This window comes from Symphodus melops, assembly GCF_947650265.1.
Source record: "Symphodus melops genome assembly, chromosome: 18".
NCBI lineage: Eukaryota > Metazoa > Chordata > Actinopteri > Labriformes > Labridae > Symphodus > Symphodus melops.
Window position 1 is genome coordinate 18,751,845 of NC_136708.1, and position 18,851 is coordinate 18,770,695.

General features: G+C 42.7%; 2 protein-coding genes across 2 annotated transcripts in view; one reads left to right on the forward strand and one right to left on the reverse strand.

The window, feature by feature from the left end:
- Positions 1-4,302, forward strand: part of med30 (mediator complex subunit 30) — a 35,574-nt gene extending 31,272 nt beyond the window's left edge. The window contains exons 5-6 of the mRNA XM_079368266.1: positions 1,185-2,298; positions 2,370-4,302. Coding sequence (XP_079224392.1) covers positions 1,185-1,280 — 96 coding nt within the window. The 3' untranslated portion in view covers positions 1,281-2,298; positions 2,370-4,302. The remainder of the gene's footprint in view (positions 1-1,184; positions 2,299-2,369) is intronic.
- The window catches only part of ext1b (exostosin glycosyltransferase 1b), a 108,033-nt gene continuing 93,173 nt past the window's right edge, over positions 3,992-18,851 (reverse strand). The window contains exons 7-11 of the mRNA XM_079368265.1: positions 17,674-17,769; positions 11,842-11,931; positions 10,414-10,574; positions 9,283-9,454; positions 3,992-7,976 (exon numbers count right to left, since the gene is read on the reverse strand). Of these exons, the coding sequence (XP_079224391.1) occupies positions 7,791-7,976; positions 9,283-9,454; positions 10,414-10,574; positions 11,842-11,931; positions 17,674-17,769 (705 nt within the window). The 3' untranslated portion in view covers positions 3,992-7,790. The remainder of the gene's footprint in view (positions 7,977-9,282; positions 9,455-10,413; positions 10,575-11,841; positions 11,932-17,673; positions 17,770-18,851) is intronic.

Genomic DNA, 18,851 nt, shown 5'->3' on the forward strand with positions numbered 1-18,851 from the left:
CGGAAAGAAGTCAGCTGAGGTAGTTTGTGTTAAAGGAGAGGTCGGCGTGCAGGTGGGAGATGTGTTGGATATAGGAGCACTCAGAGTGCGTGTTAGTCCTCCCATCGGTCTGTTTCACGGAGCAGCCGGCTGTTCTGTTAGATTCTGCTAATTGTCCAAAAGAAATCCTCCGACACATTAGTGTCTCTCCACAACACGACAACGTGCCCTTTTTTATGTCGCTCAACACCCCGACGCAGGGTTCCATCGCATCCTTAAAACGTCTTCAAAGTAGAGCGCCACCGATTAACCCACCAGCCAATAACATCGTCCGAGTATTAGCGTATTAGCCTCCCCAGCGGGAACTTTAACCACAGACGTTCTCTGATGTTACTCGATTGATTCAGCGGTCGAGTCAGACTGCTGTTGTGGCATTTGAACCAAATATGGTATCTTCGTCAGTGTTAATTTTTCTCAATGAAATTCAAAATTTTCGCAAAATGTTTTAACAGAAATAAAGTTCTGTTATGTCCCCCAAAAGCACTCTGAGGTAGAATTGTTGAATTTCAAAGTATTCCAATGAGGGCCCTATAAAGGCTTAATTCAACTTTATTGTTGTAGCGTCTGTATCGTCGTGGTCGATGTTCCCCTCGTGTCTGTGGGCCGCCCGAGTTTGAATCCAACCTGTGGACCCTGCTGGACTCAGAGTGAAGCAGAAACTTAAAGGATGTTTTCTCACAGGACTTCTGCTGTGATAAAAAAAAATCTCCCTGTTTATTGCAAACAGCACAATCATTAGGAACAAGATCACATGAGACCTGCGGTGAAGGAAGTGATATTTAACAGGGACTTCCTGTGCTCAGGGAAGTGTTAGGTTTATGCTGTGTTCAGAGCAGGATGATGTGAGGTGTGTTTTTAGTCGGAGCAGCTTCAATCTCTCTTCTTGGAGTTCAACTTTAAAATCCTGTTTGCCAACAATGACTTCTTCTCTGCTCAAACTGTAACTCCAACTGCTTTGTTGATTTGTCAGTTGTTTGTCTGACCTTTGAACCTTTTGAGAGCTACGGTTTTTGGTTTTCAGCAGACAAACATGGTTGTTTCTTTTTTGCCACTTTTGACATTTATACATATTTTGTTTTTTTGGTTTTCAGCCTCTTTTATAAAAAAACACGTTTTTCTCTCCCTTGTTGTCATTTTTCCTGCAGAAGCTCAAGCAGAAGAATCAGCAGCTGAAGCAGATCATGGACCAACTCCGCAACCTCATCTGGGAGATCAACTCCATGCTGGCTGTCAGGAGCTGAGCCCCCCCCTCCACACACACACACACACACACACACACACACTGGTTTACTGCATGTAAGAGAGAATTGATATGGTCTTAAACTGGCTCGTGACAGGGTACCTCAGACTTGGCTGAGGCTGCACTTTACAGAAGAAATTGGGACTTTGGCAATATCAGCCTGTTTTTAAAGAAGACGTGAAACAAGACGAGGGGAAAAAAAGGAAAGGAGACAAATGAAGGCGAAAAGGGCTCGACTCCTCCGAGACCCCAGAAGTGTCGGTGACGTCATTGTTCGTGATGTCGACCTCCGTATTCCACATTTGAATCAGCATTATGACTGAAGAAATCAGCAGAGTGAATATATGTATCATGTTTTTATCTATGTGTAGGTACTAGCTCAGTAGACACTGATTTATTCTATTTAATCCTCAAATCATGAATTCAGTGACTTATTTCATCGTGTTAGAAGCGTGTGACGTCCTTGTACGTGAACTTTTTCTACAGCACCTAAAACAATTCAATAAGAAAGACAAACACTGTGGCAAAGAGTCCGATTCTTCCGACGTCGATCAGCTGTTTGAATTGTTGTTTCACATGTCATCACAAACAAAGGTTTCTGCTCAACATAAATCTTGCTGTGATTTTCTAAAAAACTTCTTCTCGTGTTTTTTTTTTTTTTTTTTTCAATTTGTGTCTCTGTCAATATTTTAATCTTATTCGATTTATTATGAAGACTTTCTGAATAGAAAACAAAAAGATTAAACGATCGATAATATGTTTTATTAAAACGTTGCTAAGGGGGCGGCGCCAGGCGATGTGATTGACAGCATGATGCTGAAACAGCCTTGAGGGAACTTCACATGTACAGGACAGAATCAGCACGATTTTGAAAGTCGCGTTCCCTCCGTGCTCTGTCTCCACCCACCCCCTCCCCTCTGTGCTCTGAGTGAAGACGCACAGGAAGTCACAAACACACTTTCAAAAGGAAGGATTTAAAGAAGTTTACGTCCTGCTTCAAAAGCTTAGTAATGGTCCTCGTGGTCACAAACATATGGGGGGGGGGGGGGACGACTTTTAATATCAGCTTTAACATTATGACCAATACGAGTTAGGCACAGTTAGCTGACGTGATTGACAGGTGGTCGTGATGTAGCAGTTTGTCAGGAGGCTTAAAACCCGCCTCAGCTGCAGCGCTCAGCCCGACGTTAGCTTTAGACAGGAGGAGCCTCCTCGTGCATGGTCCTGCATTTTTGGGAACTACAGGAACAATTTACACACTGAACACTTTGATGATTGGTTATTTTAGACTAATGTATAGCGCACTAAATGAATAAACATAAACCTCCGGAGCTTTTTCTAAATCTTAGCAGGAGAGCAGAAAAGGAGAACGTTTTGAAGTGTAGGAAGATGAAACCATGAAAGTTAACTCCAGTATCTGGAGATTTGTGGAGACACAAATTCATTTTTCTATTTTTAAGATTAGTAAGAAGAAATGGGGATTTTTTTTTTTTTTTAAAAGATAGGACTCCGGTTCTATCAACCAGCCAGAGCTTTTGGTCTCTGCTTACATTTTTTTATTTTTTTACCGACTCTTAAAAAAAGCCCATCTCTTATAAATGAGATAAAGAAAGTCGAGTAAAAAGGAGAGAAAAGGCAGAATTCACAAAGGAGCTCATTCAATACCAGGATGAAACATGAGCTCAAATCTGAGTACACACAAACACACACACACACACACAGATACAGATGAGAATATGGGTGTCTGATATGGGTGTGTTTAATAATTCAGAGCAAAGCCGGGGTCATATCTGCGATGTGTTATGAGGCTGTCGTCCTCAGGGAGACACAGAAGGACAGATGCAGCATCGAAGCGGCGAGCTGGCTTTCAGCAGAGTAAAAAAAAAAATCAATGCTTTGAGGAGTGACTAATAAACCCCTCCTCTGTGGTCTAATACAGGCCTGCTTATTCAATCTCTGAGAGCAGTGCAGCATTGAGGGACTATTATTACTGAACAAATGGAGTGTGTTCTCATTGAGCCGAGGGAGAGGTCAGGGGCTGAGCACTTGTCCATTCACAGCCTGACGGAAAAATGATGCGGTGAATAAAAAAAGGTGCAGGGTTATACTGAGCACGTGGCGGCAAACAAACACAAAGCACCAGTCCTCGTCTCAGCGCTGCCTGATAAATCAATCCTCAAACACTGGCGTCTGTCGATGTGTTTGTGCGTAAGTCATCATCATCAGAAATTCACGTTTCCACTCTCTATAGCAGAGGCTCTCAACGGGCCCAGCCTCAGGACCCCCCTTCGCTGTCACCTTACAAAGAAATCAAGACCCTAATGTTAGATATATTCAATCACTCACATGTACCGGTACTTCATAGAAAGTGGAACAGTTTAGACTTCAGGCGGTGCTAAACATGAAAAAAACACTTCTTAGACATTTTGACACAGTTTTTTTTTCCATTTGTGAGCCACTGAAGAAAACTTCATGACCAACTTTTGGATCCCGACCCACCTGTTAGGAACCACTGCTCCATAGGCTCACACAGTATAACAAGAATATGCTCTGTGAGCAACCGAATGAAATGTAGTAGGGGTGGATAATCAGCACTTTGAGCACAGTTAAAATATTTTACTATAATATAATATATAATATATTTTCCACCAGAGAAACAGACACACAAACATTTAAACAGCCTGTTAAAAAAAACAGCACAAGGAAAAGCAGTTATTATCAAATATGAGTTTATTTTTTTATAAATCATTCTTACAAAATTGGCATTTATCTATTTCATTTGTGACCTCTATAAAAGTCTTCTGTTAATTACAAGGTAGGAGGGAGGAGAAGGCATCAGGACAGCTGGGCCCGACCGAGTTCGTTCAGACAAACTGGAACTGCTGATTGTTTACGTGATGCAGCCAATCTTTCATAAATTAACCCAAAACAGGAAGTGGTCATACGTCGTCACCTCGGCAACAGTGTCCAAACACAAAGATGAAAACTGGTCGTTCTTTTTTTTTTTCTTTTTCTTTTTTTTTAATGCTAAGAAGAATGGAGGCTGTGACTCATCCAGTGTATGAAAGCAGCAGGACTGTTGTTGCCCCGCGTACGCTGCCGCCGCCGCCCGTTGACTTGAAACAACAGGACAGTGCTCGCCATGTCAAGAAGAATAAAAGGCACAAAATCAAGAACAGACTCTTTTTCTGGCGCCACTACAAACACCGACTGCCTGGCACATTTTGGGTAAACCTTCATCTATCTGTTTTGAAGCACAAAATGATAACTTGCATAAAGTTCTCTCCCCCCGATCACACGACAGACACGACGCGACAGAGGCATTTTAAGCGGATGCAGAGGTTTTCCTGGTGGCCTAAATCCCGTCCATCACACTCCATATGAGCTCTGATGAACTTTAAAACTACGCCAACTGGAAGATGGAGCCAAGATTCTTGACCTGATAACAATTCAATTGAAGCCCTAAAAGTGTCAGAGCCTCGGAGCCATTATTTAGAGCTTGAGGGGAAAGATGTCACGACAGAATCGGAGAATGTTTCCATCTGCTGCACAGGACCCAGCTGCTTATTATTTTCCATGTTTTAGTTGGCGTGGATCTTATTGGGACTTTGCAATTTGACTCCCGCAGAGAGCCAAGATGCTGCGTCCAAAAACCAATTCCAGATCATCGACGTATGCAATCTTTTTAAAAAGTTTCCAAACGCGACGTGGAAATGTGACATCTCTCTCTCGGGGAGTTTTGTTTAAGACCGAGCGGGATTCGTACGCTAAGAAAACCTCTGCAGAGTGAAACACAATATGAGCTGTTTATTGGCATCTTTGTGGATTAATGTGCACAGCGTGTAGAAAATAAACTGAATAAATACCATTAACTCCCCTCAGCGATGCAGGATCAGTGTTATGTTCTCGCCACGTCATCTCAAACCGTACACAGTCCTTTTTGTTCCCCGATAAAAAATAAATATATGTCTATGTACAGTGCTGAGAGTGGCACAGGTTTTCTTTTTGTGTAGTAAAATATCTTGCAAAGCCAGGGGACGTGATTCTCATGAGATGATAAACAACATGGATTCTAATGATCAAACATAAAAGCCTCGATATAGATTCAAACAATGTGTTTCTCCGAGGATGAAAACGGGACCAGATGCAGACGTAAAGAGGAGCACATTTTCCCAGAAGCACGCAGCGTAGATGAGTGAACATTAAACAGATCATGAATCTCTCCTGGCAAACAGATACTGATCCAAACGTTGAGTTTTGGAATAAGAGAATACAAACGTGAGAAGCAAACATGATCGTCCTGCCAGCGTTGATATGAAACAGTAGTTTTCTTGAATATAAAAAACCGTTGTTGAAAAGACGTTACAATACATGTGAACCTAAAGCGTGTAGATAAAACATACAAACTGAAAATGAAAATAAAATCAAACAGTCGTTGATGGTGTTGATGTTGACTTACACGCTCACTGAACAGCTTTGGCAGACACATTAAACTGAACGTCTGCCTGACAGAAAGGCCACTAAAAGCACGCTGCTTTCATTCAAGTGTCTGCAAACTAAGTGTGAGAGTGGACGGCCTGTGCTCTCGGCCGCATGCTGCACACAGTCTGCGTGCTTCAGCTCTGCTACCAACTTGCCTTCTCCTCTTAGAAACGATCACTTAAGGGTAAAGTGTGTTTTTTTGTTTTGTTTTGTTTTTTTTAGCGGTTTTGATCCGGTCCTTTAAGGTGCAAACTGTCAGGCAGTTGGATGTGGTTACATCTGTGATGTGAGGGGAGGGGGGGGGGGGGGGGGGCTAGCATTAGCTAGCAGGGTATGTTTGTGGGTCAGTGCTTTCACAACACAATGGTCCATAATGTGAGAGTGTTTCATCAACAGCTTGTCCCCTGGGAATAAAACAGCACTCCAAATGAAATAGGTTCACTTAATTGAGGCGAGGAAAAAAAAAAAAGGCATCTCTAGAGTGACAAATGGAGGAGAAAACCTTTTGTCACTTTAATGACCTCTGATATGTCACGGAACGGGGACAAAACACCGACAGCGGCGCATTGGACTGATGACTCGATATTGAAACGCGAGAGCATCTAGGCATCTCAAAGCGATGCAGGCAACGTAATGTGCAATAAACAAGTTTAAAGGCAGACCCTGATGTCAGATTGGCACTGATGCGCTCAGGATTGAAAGAAAAAAAACAACAACAACAACAACCTCTCACAAGCACTCCTGTAAAATAACACAGGTCACTAAAGACCTGCTACGGTCTGAGATTTTATTCCATTTGCCCCTTTAAAAAAAAACCTCAGAGGAATATGAAGGGAAAAAATAAATGGGCGAAACGAGTTTGGGTTAGAATGCAACGTTCTGCTCCATTTCATCCAGAAATGTTCATTTTGCTCATTCCAACGGAGGGAAAATGTACTCTGCTTGAGCTTATGGTTGGATGAGCCAACTTTTCAAGGTTCTGTACACACACACACACACGCGCGCACACACACACACATAAAGGAGTGAAAGTACATAGAGTTGGAAGGGAGAAATAAAAGAAGATGAAAGTGGAGAAAGCAAAAAAACTGATGAGGAAAGTACAACAACCGAGGCGAGTATGAGAGAGAGAAAATGGGATATGAAACGAGATGTTTTTCTAACTTATCTTGGTGATAACAGAAAAAGCAGATAGACCGTTATAAAAGCAATATGAAGGAATGAGCCGAGGGTAGGACAGGCGGGATGTATTCAGGCTCACGGATGTGTGTCGATTACTAAAATCTCAGGAAATAATGTCTGCTTTGATATCAAAACCTTGTCAGGGCTCTGTAATAACAGGTCGGACTCTGCTGTTTACATGTTCTACCTTTGAGAGTGGAAACATTAAAGTGATGACTCTGCTTCTGAACCTCTCACAGAAGAAGAAAGGGTCAACAGTGATACCAGGCAAGCTGATTTGTACAGAAATCAAATCAACTCCAAACAGGCCTTTAAAGCTGGAGTTTGCTGATGAGTCCAGGATTATGTCCTGATTGGGAGAGGGGGGGGGGGGTCCCACCAGTACAATTCATGGTGGGTGGTGTTGCCAGGTTTGCAATCACCTTTCCTCTTCTACCATCCTGCACATGTGCCGAGAGAGCAGGAAAAGTCAAAGTCGTCGATGTTCACGTTGTACAAAAAAATATTCTATCCAAGAGTTCTTGTCGTCAGTAGTGAGAGTGCTGCGTGTTTGCACATTTGAAAAAACACACAGAACTGTTTGGCGTGTCCATCAGTTTGTGTACTCCTCTTTGTATGTCTGTGTTTGCGGCTTTTGTTTGTGTTTTTCGTATCCAAACGCCATCTGCTTCTTTCCTATTCATCCGTTTCCCGTGCTGTGGTCATTGGCAATGTGCTGAGTGGAAGACAGAGCTGCGTCGCTCGCCGTCCATCCTGCTGCAGTCCTAGTACTCCTTCTACTCTCCACCGAGTCTCTCTCTCGCGCCTCCCCCTGCGTGGGGTCTCCCCCGAGGGGGCGCCGGTCCTGTCAGAGCCTCTCGATGTCCCTGTATTTCTTACGGAGGATGGAGACCTGGTCTTTGAACAGGACAGGGTCCAGTCTCATTTGGGAGTGGACCAGCGGCATGGCGCCAAACCAGCTGGCGAACTTGTTCATGCAGGTCTGCCGCTGGGCAAAGTGGTCCGGATCGGCCCAGCGAGAAGCCCTCGAAGACTGAGGGAGAAGAGGACACACAAGACGAAGAAGTTAATACCATAATAAGTCACTTAGTGTTGTGAATAATAAATGCCTTCGATCACTGGTTTGCAAACATGGCTGTCAACAAGTTAATGGTTTAAATGTCACATATTATTCAAAAACACTTTTCCCTTTGTGACATCACAGAGAGCAGTAACCCTTCCCCCAGGTGGGTGACACTTCCACAGCTAGGTGTTCATGCGTCCTCTGACTCTGCCTTTCAACAGCTAACGATAGGGCAAGGTGCACAGAAAGCCTGAGCCACCGAAGCCCTTACAGAGGGGGGCGTGGTCAGACTCAGCTCATCTACATTTAAAGCTACAGACACAGAAACAGCCTGTTCTGGGCAGGGCTGAAATAGAGGGGTTTATAGGCATGATCAAATACAGGCTCAGAGTGGACTTACAGTAAGAAGCTTCACAGACATGTTTTGGGGAGCTCTATGACTCATTTAAACTTAAAAAAATATATATATGTGTGTTACCTTTAAGAAAAGTTTCAATTCTGATTTTATATCAACACGCTCCATCTCAATAGGTTAATAATCTGATGCAGAAATGACAGTAAAACATTTTTAAGGCAACTTGTAGAAATCAGGGAGAGAGAGACAGAGAGAGGGGGGGGGGGGGGGGGGGATGAAGTGAAGGAAAAGAGCCACAGGACCGACAGCCATCTGAATTCTGCCTTTAATCAAAGCAACAACTGAGACACTCTGACAAGAGAAAAGCATTACTGACTGTCGCCTGACATCAATGCTACTCAATTAATCATCAGCTGGATCATACTCTATATTTGGCAGACTGGGTCCTGCGTACAAACTATGACGTAAGCCATGCAACGACAAAACAGAAAAAGAAAGAAAAAAGAAAACCCTGTACAGGACTCCCCATTGTGCTTTTGTTTCTCTGCTGTAAAGTGACTTGTCCTGTTTACCCCCGAGTCGCTCCAAAGAATTTTAGACAAATTACTCATGCTGTTTGTAACCCAGCAACCGTTTGTTCTGGGTGGAAAAAGAGACTTTCAGACACACGCCAATGTGAAGAGAGCACCACTGGAGTCAACATGAATCACATTTTCAAAAAGGAGGACAAAAATCTAAGTCGATTATATAATCACATCAGTCATGACTTTTTCTCTGATGCAAACCATCTCTCTCAACCTGCAGCCGTCTTGTTCTGGTGTCTCTGTGCCTAAAAAGCACATAGTCATCCTTTATGTAAACACACGTGATCACTCTTTTTACAGACATCCAGTGTGGTGGATTGTTTGAGTCCACTCTTACCTGTCCCATCATGGTCTCCTTGTACTGTTTCTTCTGTGTGACCTTGATGGGCGGCAGCTTGGTGACAGCAGAGACCAGGAAGTTCATCAGGATGTCCTCGCAGTTAGCCAGCTGGTCCACCATACTCTTCAGACTCGTGGGTAAGTAGTTGGTGTACAGGTGATGGTAGTACCTGGAACAGCAGACGGAAAAGAGTGTGAATTAAAAAAAGGGGGGGGGGGGGGTGTACATTCATAAGAGAATGTGAAAGCATTTCAGTGCATGATGAAGAAGACTGAAGGGTGATTTCCAGGGTTCATTTAATGCTTGTACATTTTAAAACATGCTTCAATTGATTTGTCTGATTCAATCTCAGCTCTTTTTTTTCTTACATTTGCTCCTAATCACACATGTTGAAGTTGATATTTTTTTGGTGTTTATTCCTCACGAACTGTAAGAAGATTGTGTTTTGTTCAAATATGACGAAAAACTACAGTTTAAAGTCTTTTGATGTTGCCGAGGAACTGCGAATATCCCAAACAACTGCACCGCTTCATTTAAATGCAGCACATTTTTTAGACTCCTTTACAATACAAGTTGACGCCTGAGGGTAGAAGTCTGAATTCATCAACAGACTTGAGTGCTGAAGTTCCTGGATGGATTGAACGACTGACTTATTGAAAGTGATTAAGCGTTTTGGGTGCAGTGATTGGCTGACTTCAGCTTAATGGACTGCTCCCCATCACAGCTGAGTGAAGTCATATTAAAGCTGACAGGGCTTTAGTCAAACTAAACGGAGGAACTATGCTACGCTGTGTAGCAGACAAATTGACTTTTTCTTTTGGATTAAACATAACCAGTGTCAAAACATTGGTTTTCCTGAGGCTGTGCTCCACTGAACATCACACCTCCTTTTATGATCCACAGATCACTGCATCAAAGTGTTGAATCAAAAGAAAGACAACTGAACACTGGAGAGCTGGAACGAGCAGGGCTGTGATCCCCGTGTAACAGAAGGGGGGAACGGAGATAAGGAGCATGAAAAAACCAACAAAAAAAAAAACCCAGTGGAGTTTGAAATGTGTCATGGGAGCTGGTAAACAGCTGTAGTTTCATAGATCAGAAGACAGTATTATGAGGAGTGGTCTTTACCTGTGGTAGATGGCGGCCCCAGTGAGCACCATCGAGTAATCGTTGGTCCATTTGGATGTGTAACCCCAACGCTCCTTGTTGCTGTCCCAGAAGTGGCTGCGAGCGGGGTAGCCTACGATTCGCTCTGGAAAACTCTGCCAGACTGTGAAGGCAAAGTCCACCTGGACGGACGGACATACAGAATGAAATATAGTTAGAGACTAAATAAAGGCAAATCTTTTTACCACCCTCTTTGCGTGTTCATTACTTGCAACAGTGTGTTCATAACTTTTACAAAACTTTTTCACATGACTATTTCAACTGTTTACTTATAATTCTAAACAAGCACTTTCAATAACTGATGCATTATTTTCGCTGTTTTGTGTTTGCTCTCATGTCTTTTACGTTTCGCTAACTCTTTCGCTATTAACCATTACGTCTAGCTAACGGTTTTCTCTAACTGTTTCAGCTGTTCATTATTATTGGTTTACTACTTAATCTTTTTATTCATCACATTTCGCTAACCTTTTAAATGTTTACTCTTACTTTTAGCTATCAACAATTAACATTTTATTTTATTTTTTTGCTGATTGATATAAAAAACATTTTATTACTTTAAGATTACTTTATTAACTGTAAACTCATTAGCTAGCTATCTCAAACATAGAGCTAGTTTAAAACATTTTTCATTGAACAAATCTGATTGGTTAAAAACACCCTTTTTCATTGCCGTCGGTTGAGAACCAATGCCTGACAGGCTGAACAGATGCTGACCTAATTTCTTGTTTAAAACACACTTTCATTGACGCTCTCTTCAACTTTTAATTTGTGATTTTGATCCAAATGGCTTCATGGGAGAAACACTGGTGGATTTGGCTTTTGGGGCTGGATTTTCCTCTCAGTGCCAACTTAAACTTGCCATCTTGATCTTCCACACAAACAGCGTTTATGAGATCTAATTCTAAACTGTTCAAAGCAGCATCTGGCTTCCCATGGTGCCATGCCAAAACATGTCCGGGGGAAAAAAACAAAACAGGAAGAGCCCTGACAGCGTGTGGAACAAAAACGCCCCAAACAGTGCTGCTCTCGAGTTGGGGGATTTCTGGTGGTACCGTGTGATTACAAGTGCAAAAACATGAGAAAGAGGATGGAAAGTAAAGAAGAAAGGGAGGGAAATGAAGGCAGAGAAACAAAGGCAGGAGAGAGGAGGGAAAAAGTGAAGCACTGGGAGTAAAAGTTAGAGTAGTTTGAGCGATTTAAAAAGTGAACTACGGAGCGATAACTGGAAAACATCAAGGACAAACAGAAAGCGGGAAAAAAAATTGAAAGAAAATGCAATCAGAGAGTTGCATCTGGGACATGGGGAGACTATTTCGTCTCAAGAGAAACTGACTGTGGAGACACAAGAAGACAAGTGTTCCATTATACTCAGTGTGATTTTTATCATACCTCTGTGGTGGACAGCACTGTGTCTTCATCCAGGCTGAGGACGGCATCGGTCACTATGGTCTCATAGGGCAAGAAACGACTGCTCATCACCTACAGAGGGACACACAGAGCACGAAGGGTTCAACAGGCATCTTTAGAACAAGAGACTGGAAAATAACTGAACTGATTTCTTTAAATGCTTTTAAATCAAAGCTGAGAGAACTTGAGACACACTCCTTTACTTGTAACTGTTTTATTACTCATTGTCTTTTATGATTTTAATTTCTGTTAATTGTCTGTATGTTATGAGTCTGACTGTGTAATGTTTGCTGCCTCTTGGCCAGGACTCCCTTGAAAAAGAGGTTTTTAATCTCAATGGGATTTGTTTCCCTGGATAAATAAAGGTTAAATGAAAAAAAACATTTAGACTTTCTGGATGAAGAAGTGAGTCTGTTATCATTGGATGACACAGGTTTAAAACAGTAGAGGAAACGTTGGAGGCTAATAAACCAAAACAAGAAGCTGAAAGATACAACGCCTCCATGTATATGAGAAACATTTCACAGTTGAGTCACAATTCCTGGTGTGTCCATCTATCCATGTGACACACAAGTCATGCAATCAATCTGAAATACATACTGTGAATATATATTAAAGCCTCTATAAGGATGCTTCTAACTGCTCTGACATTCAGCTCTTTCGATCCCAGCTTCCCTACCTGGAGAAATATCAGGATAAAAGGCCTTTGCTCGTGTCCAATATATACTTTATACATTTTTAATGAGTCTTTACAAATTCATTGGATTCAGGGGAGACAACAAGCCAGGACATCAACAAACAGCAGCACACGGAGAAAAAGAGAAAATCCAATATCCTGTGCTTTACTGCACACGGCTCCCCATTGTTTCCAACAGTGACAGAGTGCTGATACAAGTTTCCATTACTGCTGCAGGGTCGTCTTTCTCTTTTAAATCAATAAGAACACATAAACGCAGCAAAAGAGGCCCAGCCTGAGTCATGAGTCCGACATAAGGCACTAATTTACCTCTCCTCGGCACCATTTTTCAAAGGAGAATATGTATATTTAATAGATAATGAATCCAAACTTCACAACACACGACACTTGATTATTTACTGGGAGCAGAGAGAGAGAGAGAGAGAGAGAGAGAGATGGCGGTGGACGGGGCTTGGTGCCTCAACATCTTGAGGATATTTAGACGGGAAGTCTTTGGTCTGACACTGAGAAGAAAAGTGCTGGGATGAGGAATCAGCGGCTTCACTTCGAGGAAGAGGAGTGTGTGTACTGTAAACTGAATGTGTGCTCCAAGTCAAACAAAACCTCCCACACAAACACGAAACGGCTCACGACTGCAAAGCTGTAATGGCAGACTCACAAACACATCCAGACACACCGCATAACGGGCTGAAAAGGCGTGTTATTCAAGTTATTCAGCCGCGGCTCTGAAGGTCAGGCCTCTGAGAGAATACTTTTCAAACAGCACCTGCACTGAAAAGCCATTACATTTACATTTAAGAACAGTCCGTGTTGACCTCTTTTCTCTGTAAACACCTGGCTTTGTGTGCCTGCTGCACTCCAGCGGCGCAACCTCACTCTCTGCAGGTCATCATCACTCCTACAGCCGGGGGGGAAGCAGCCAACACCGAGAGAAACACAAGACTCTCTTGTCACGCTGTGCCAGGCCTGTTAGACAGCCTCTTATGTTTAAAACAATGTCATCAAGACATTCAGGAATGTCAGCCGTCAAAGTCTCCCTCCAAACTTCCCACAGACGAGAGCTGGAGTCAGGTGTATGGGAGCGTCATGTGGGTCACATGCACGGCGTCAGCGTCAGCACCGTTCCAACTCGCTGGCGTCCTTCGAGATGTGGGAGACGAGTCCTGCGAGGCGTGCCTGCTGTTGCCGTGGCGCTCAGGAAACCAAGCGGCGAAGGTGCGGTGAGGGCGGAGCCAGCCGCTCGTTGGCTCTGCTCTCACTGTGCAAGTGTGTTGCAAGATGTGCAGTACGAGCAAAAATGTCGAACGAGCCAGAAATTCATCCGAACCGTGAGAAGTGTCCACACATGCGTCTCCATGACGACGTGGCAGACCAGATTGAGGAGGCTCAAAGCTACAACTCTTACGCTTCGGTTTAAAAGATTTCATTTGAAAACCTGTTTGTATGTGAAGCCAGTACAAATCACTGCAATGCAATACCCACACGTAACACTAACAACAACAACAACAACAACAACTCTATTAGTTAAGATAATATTGGAATCAGTATCAGTAAGTCTTGTACATAAAGGAGGTGGTAATCCTGTTTTAATCCTTCATATCTGCTGGCGTTCTGTTTGATGCAGCAACAAATGGAGCTCCATCACCTCTCACACAGCTGAGCACTGACACAACTGTTGAGTTTGATGTCAAGTGCCCTTCGACTTCGCTTAAATCTCCCCCAACCCTCCAGAGCCAGACACGGCCTTCGGAAACTTCTGCCCGTTGCTCACACTTCAACAGGGCCGAGGAGCGGAGGTGTGTGTGAGTGACGTTTTTTTATTCACAGACGAATTAAAGGAGAGACTAAATGAGCGCTGAGAGAAGGAAAAGAGGAGGGCGGTGCAGCCCCCTCGTTTCCTCGCGTCGTCATTGCTGCTGTAATTTCCAGCGTGCATCAAAGAGCGAGCACAAAAAACAATCCCCTCTCTGTGCTACTTGTTTTCCAGCTGAGGAAAATACCAGCGAAGAAGAAACGCTACGGCAGACAGGAGGGGAGAAAGTGACATCAACAAAAACCCCGAACCCCCCCGAAAAAAAAAAAAACAGGATAGAAATGGAGGAAGACAAAAAGGGAGAGATAAGATGAGAGGCTGGTGTTTGCATCCCCCCAGATGGTTTGTAATGTTAGAAGTGCGACACATTAGCCCGGGGCCTTCTGCTGCTCTCCAGGAATGTGAGCTCTTACAGCAGGAATCTGCCTGCAGCACTTCACCTCCGCTCTAGAGGACAGCAGCCGAGAGAGGAGAGAGGAGGACCACCAGTGTGTGAAGACCATATTAAAGCACGGCTGGGATTCTCACACGGCTTGAATCAACACACATAAACTGTTTTTTTTTTTTTTGGCCACCGAGCCGGAGTGACAGAGAGGGTGACAGAGGGAGGAAAAGAAGGGTGTTAAAGGATAACATGGATTTTGTCTTCCTGTTAACTCATTCAACATTTCAAAAAGAGCTAAACTAACAATGTTTGCTCTTTTTTTTTTTTTCTCCGACTGGAGAAGGAAATCTTTCAAAAACAGATCACAAATATGCCCATGTATTTCTCAGAAAAGCGGAGCGGATCTGAATTGGCCTCCCACATTTCTTCGCTCGCAAATCAGCAGAACGACAGTCAATGAAATGTTCAATACCATGACCAATTGATTGATACAGATTTTCGCCTCCCCCCCCCCCCCAAAAAAACTGTAAGTTCATGTTTCTAATAAAAAAGATCATAAATCTGGGACATGATCAGCACTTTTTGTTTTTTCATGTTTGGAGAGCTGTGAATAAACCGGCTCTGTTATTTTTAGACTCATCCTTTTTAAACTGTGACGCTCTCAGGACAGGATAAATAATGTAAAGGTTTTACCCTTTTCTTTCTTCCCTGGCAGTGTGGGGGCTTTGGATCAGGATTTAGGCCTTGTTGGTTCAAATAAAGTACACCGAGAATTAAATCAAACTGTGGGGTGAATAAATAAAATATGAGACATCAAAATCATTTTAAAATTTAGTGGGAAGGACGCATGTTCTCAGAATATTTAAAAAAAAAAAAAAAAGCACAGGAGTAATACTGAGAGGAGAATTTGGAGAAAAAAAAAAGGTGAGAGGACGACAAGGAGAAAAAAGGAGAATCTTAGAAAGAGGATAAAAGAGAGAGAGAGAGAAGGGAAAAGAAAAAAACGCTGAAAAACTCTCGCTCCTTCTCTTCCTCTGTGGGGTGGAGGAACACAGCTTTGCTCGCCACGGTAAACACAGAACCCGCCACAACTACAACAAACCACAGGCTGCCTGGCACAGACAATCACACGCACACACACAATCTCACACACACACACACACAATCACACACACACACACACAACGTCAGTACGCTAAGCCTGTTCCGCTGGCTTGTCACGGACACACACCGCCCGCTGTGATTGACAGCCTGGGAGAAACCACTCAGAGCCACGGGGAGAAGGAAACTGTAAACCCAGCCTACCGCCGGCTGACTGACACTGATGTGAGAACCTCTTCCTGTGATTGGCAGGTCAAGTTTAGTCTTCAGGAGCAGCAGGGGAAAGGTGTGATGAGTTTGATGTCTGAGAATACAGATGAGCAGCGAGATCCGGTTTCCTTTCCCTCAAAACAACTTCAAGCCTTAAAAAACAAAAAGGAATAAACTGTGCTGGAGTCAGAGTTTATGAAGGACAATATCACCCCCGTTGTCCCTGTCTGACCTTTGACTTCTACAAGGAGAGGTCGCAGGGAGGTCAAGACAAACGGCTTCACACATGAACAAAGCTGAGTCGTCAGCGTCGGGCCGTAACAAGGTCGTCATAATAAGTGCCACTGAGGCACGCTCGCGGCTCGCTGGAGGCTTTACTCAGGAAAAAAAACTCAAAACGTGTGAAAAACAAAGTGTCTCCTACGACAGTGTCAATCACGAGAACAGAGAAAGAACTCGACATCTTCACAGCGACTCAATGACATAACTGAGACAAACCCAAAAAGGACCAATCAGAACAGCTTTTCTCCCGTGAACCTGAACATTTAAGTTCAAATTACTATTCAGTTCTTCCATAGACAAACTACTGATCATTTAGATGTTGAGTAGTTGCTGTTTTTCTTGAGAAATGTTCAAATTGATCCCTTTTAAGCTCCCAAAAGGCACATTCTTGGTTCAAAAGATTTCCACAATGCGACTGTGTCATTTTCTTCACAAAACACTCTTTAAGCTGCTCTTTTGAAAAGCATCTCGAGATAACACTTTTCATGAATTGGTGCTTGATAAATAATGATTGATGAAACATAAAGTGCTCCTTTTTCAGCTTCTCGTAGGTGACTGTCACTGTGGTATGACTGTAAATACGACACCCTCTCCTTTTTTTTTTACATTTTCCAATAAAAAGTTAACAATTTCAGCAGCTTTGTATTTGAAATATTGTTGGTTTAATGCTCTGCCTGAAACTCCTTTCACCACATACATTTCAGACTGAATGTGAATCTCATGAAGGAAGAAAAGGTCTTCAGGAAAATCTCCAAAAAGCTTCTTTTTCAATGCAGATTGAATAATAATAATAATAATGACTTTGAAATGGCTGCAGGGACGAGAATACCAGAAGTTATTGAACACATTAAGAGAAATCCGACCCTGAAACATAATAAAATCAATGCTGAAGCTTATTTCAGGGCATTTTGTACATTTATAATGTATCATGAACTCAACTGTGCCTTATTTCTCCAGAGAGATTCGGTCCTTTCTTTCTGTTAATTAGCTGTTTAGTAGTGATGCACGGTTTGAAGAAACAGCATACACACATAGAGAAATAAATACATGTAATTATGCACTTAAAGCCTCCTTATCTTTACTAACAGTATGAATCAGCCTCTTTTCCAGAGTATATTACTCCCATTAGTGAGCTTTAATTTAAACCACACAAAAAGTCCTTTCAATGGAATCAGTGCAGCACAAATCGAAAACTCATTTACTGCCAGAAATGGATACAGTGCCGAAAACAGTTAAAGAATATGCATATAATGGGAGGTGTAATTGGAAATGATAGCAATCACACATTTAAGGTAACTGAGTGGAGGAGCGGATGTGGAGGCTCACCTTATTCTCTCCCTCGATGACGATGACGGGCACTGAGGTGGCAGGCCAGCGGTGTTTGGCGGGGAGAGGTTTGTCACAGTTCCACAGGACGATGATCTAAGAGAAAGAAAAAAATAAAAAGATCTTACTGACGTACATGTCTCATTTTCTCCGACCAAAACAACAGGCAGCATGCTGTCTTTGTCGCCTCGTCAGCCCCCCCCTAAACATGTGACATTTAAGCGACCTGCAGCCAGAGAATGTCACCTTATTCCAGGCTGATTAAGTGTTTCAGAGCCAAAAGGCCAACGAGAGTGATAACACATTTCCAATTATGATCCGTATGATTTGGTCTATGCACAATGACATCCCATTGTTCATTCTCGCTGAACATTATTTTCCATTCTTGCATGTTGTCAGATTGTGTTTTACATGAAGGGCTCATGTTCTCCAGCTGCACTCGACGTCTTGATTGAATGTTCGATGGGGGAACATATACACATAGATACACATGACATGACTCCTGTCTGCCCTCTACATACACATTTAGCCACATGTTATGAATTCTTAAGCCACAGCGATTGGAAAAAAATGGTGAAAAATGCTCCAAAAAAGGTTCAAACTGTGTTCATATTCATTTCTGGGACTGAAGGAACAATGTAATCAACAATCCAACTGTGGGATGAATACTGACCAACTCGCAATACAACTACACACAGGTTTAATCTTAGCATGAGATCATGTGCAGCTATCATGCTCAAGATACAAGATGATCAAATGCGTGTAAAGCTAACATTAGCATTCTTTGGATTGGCTAATGGATTAGTCTGCAGGTGATATTTGTCAGCTAGAAAGAAGAAGGCAACCGAAGACTAAATCTTATCAAATGAATCAAGAAGTCATGAGGTTAACCTTCCTCAAATATAAAAGGTATGTAGTTTGTGAAGATACATTTTGACCAGCACAGCAAATGTGAGGAGGGAAGGCATGTCAACGGTCAAAAGGATAAATAAAGGTTCCTTTAAAATGGTTCATTACTCAACCACATCTCATACATTGGATGTGAACAGTTTCTCAAGGCAATGTTTCATATTACTATAAAGTCATCAAATGCTGATGCAGAGAGTTAATTTATAGAGTTAGATCAACCATAAAGAAACAATATGAAGCATGTGGGCTATAAATCAGAAAGAAACTTC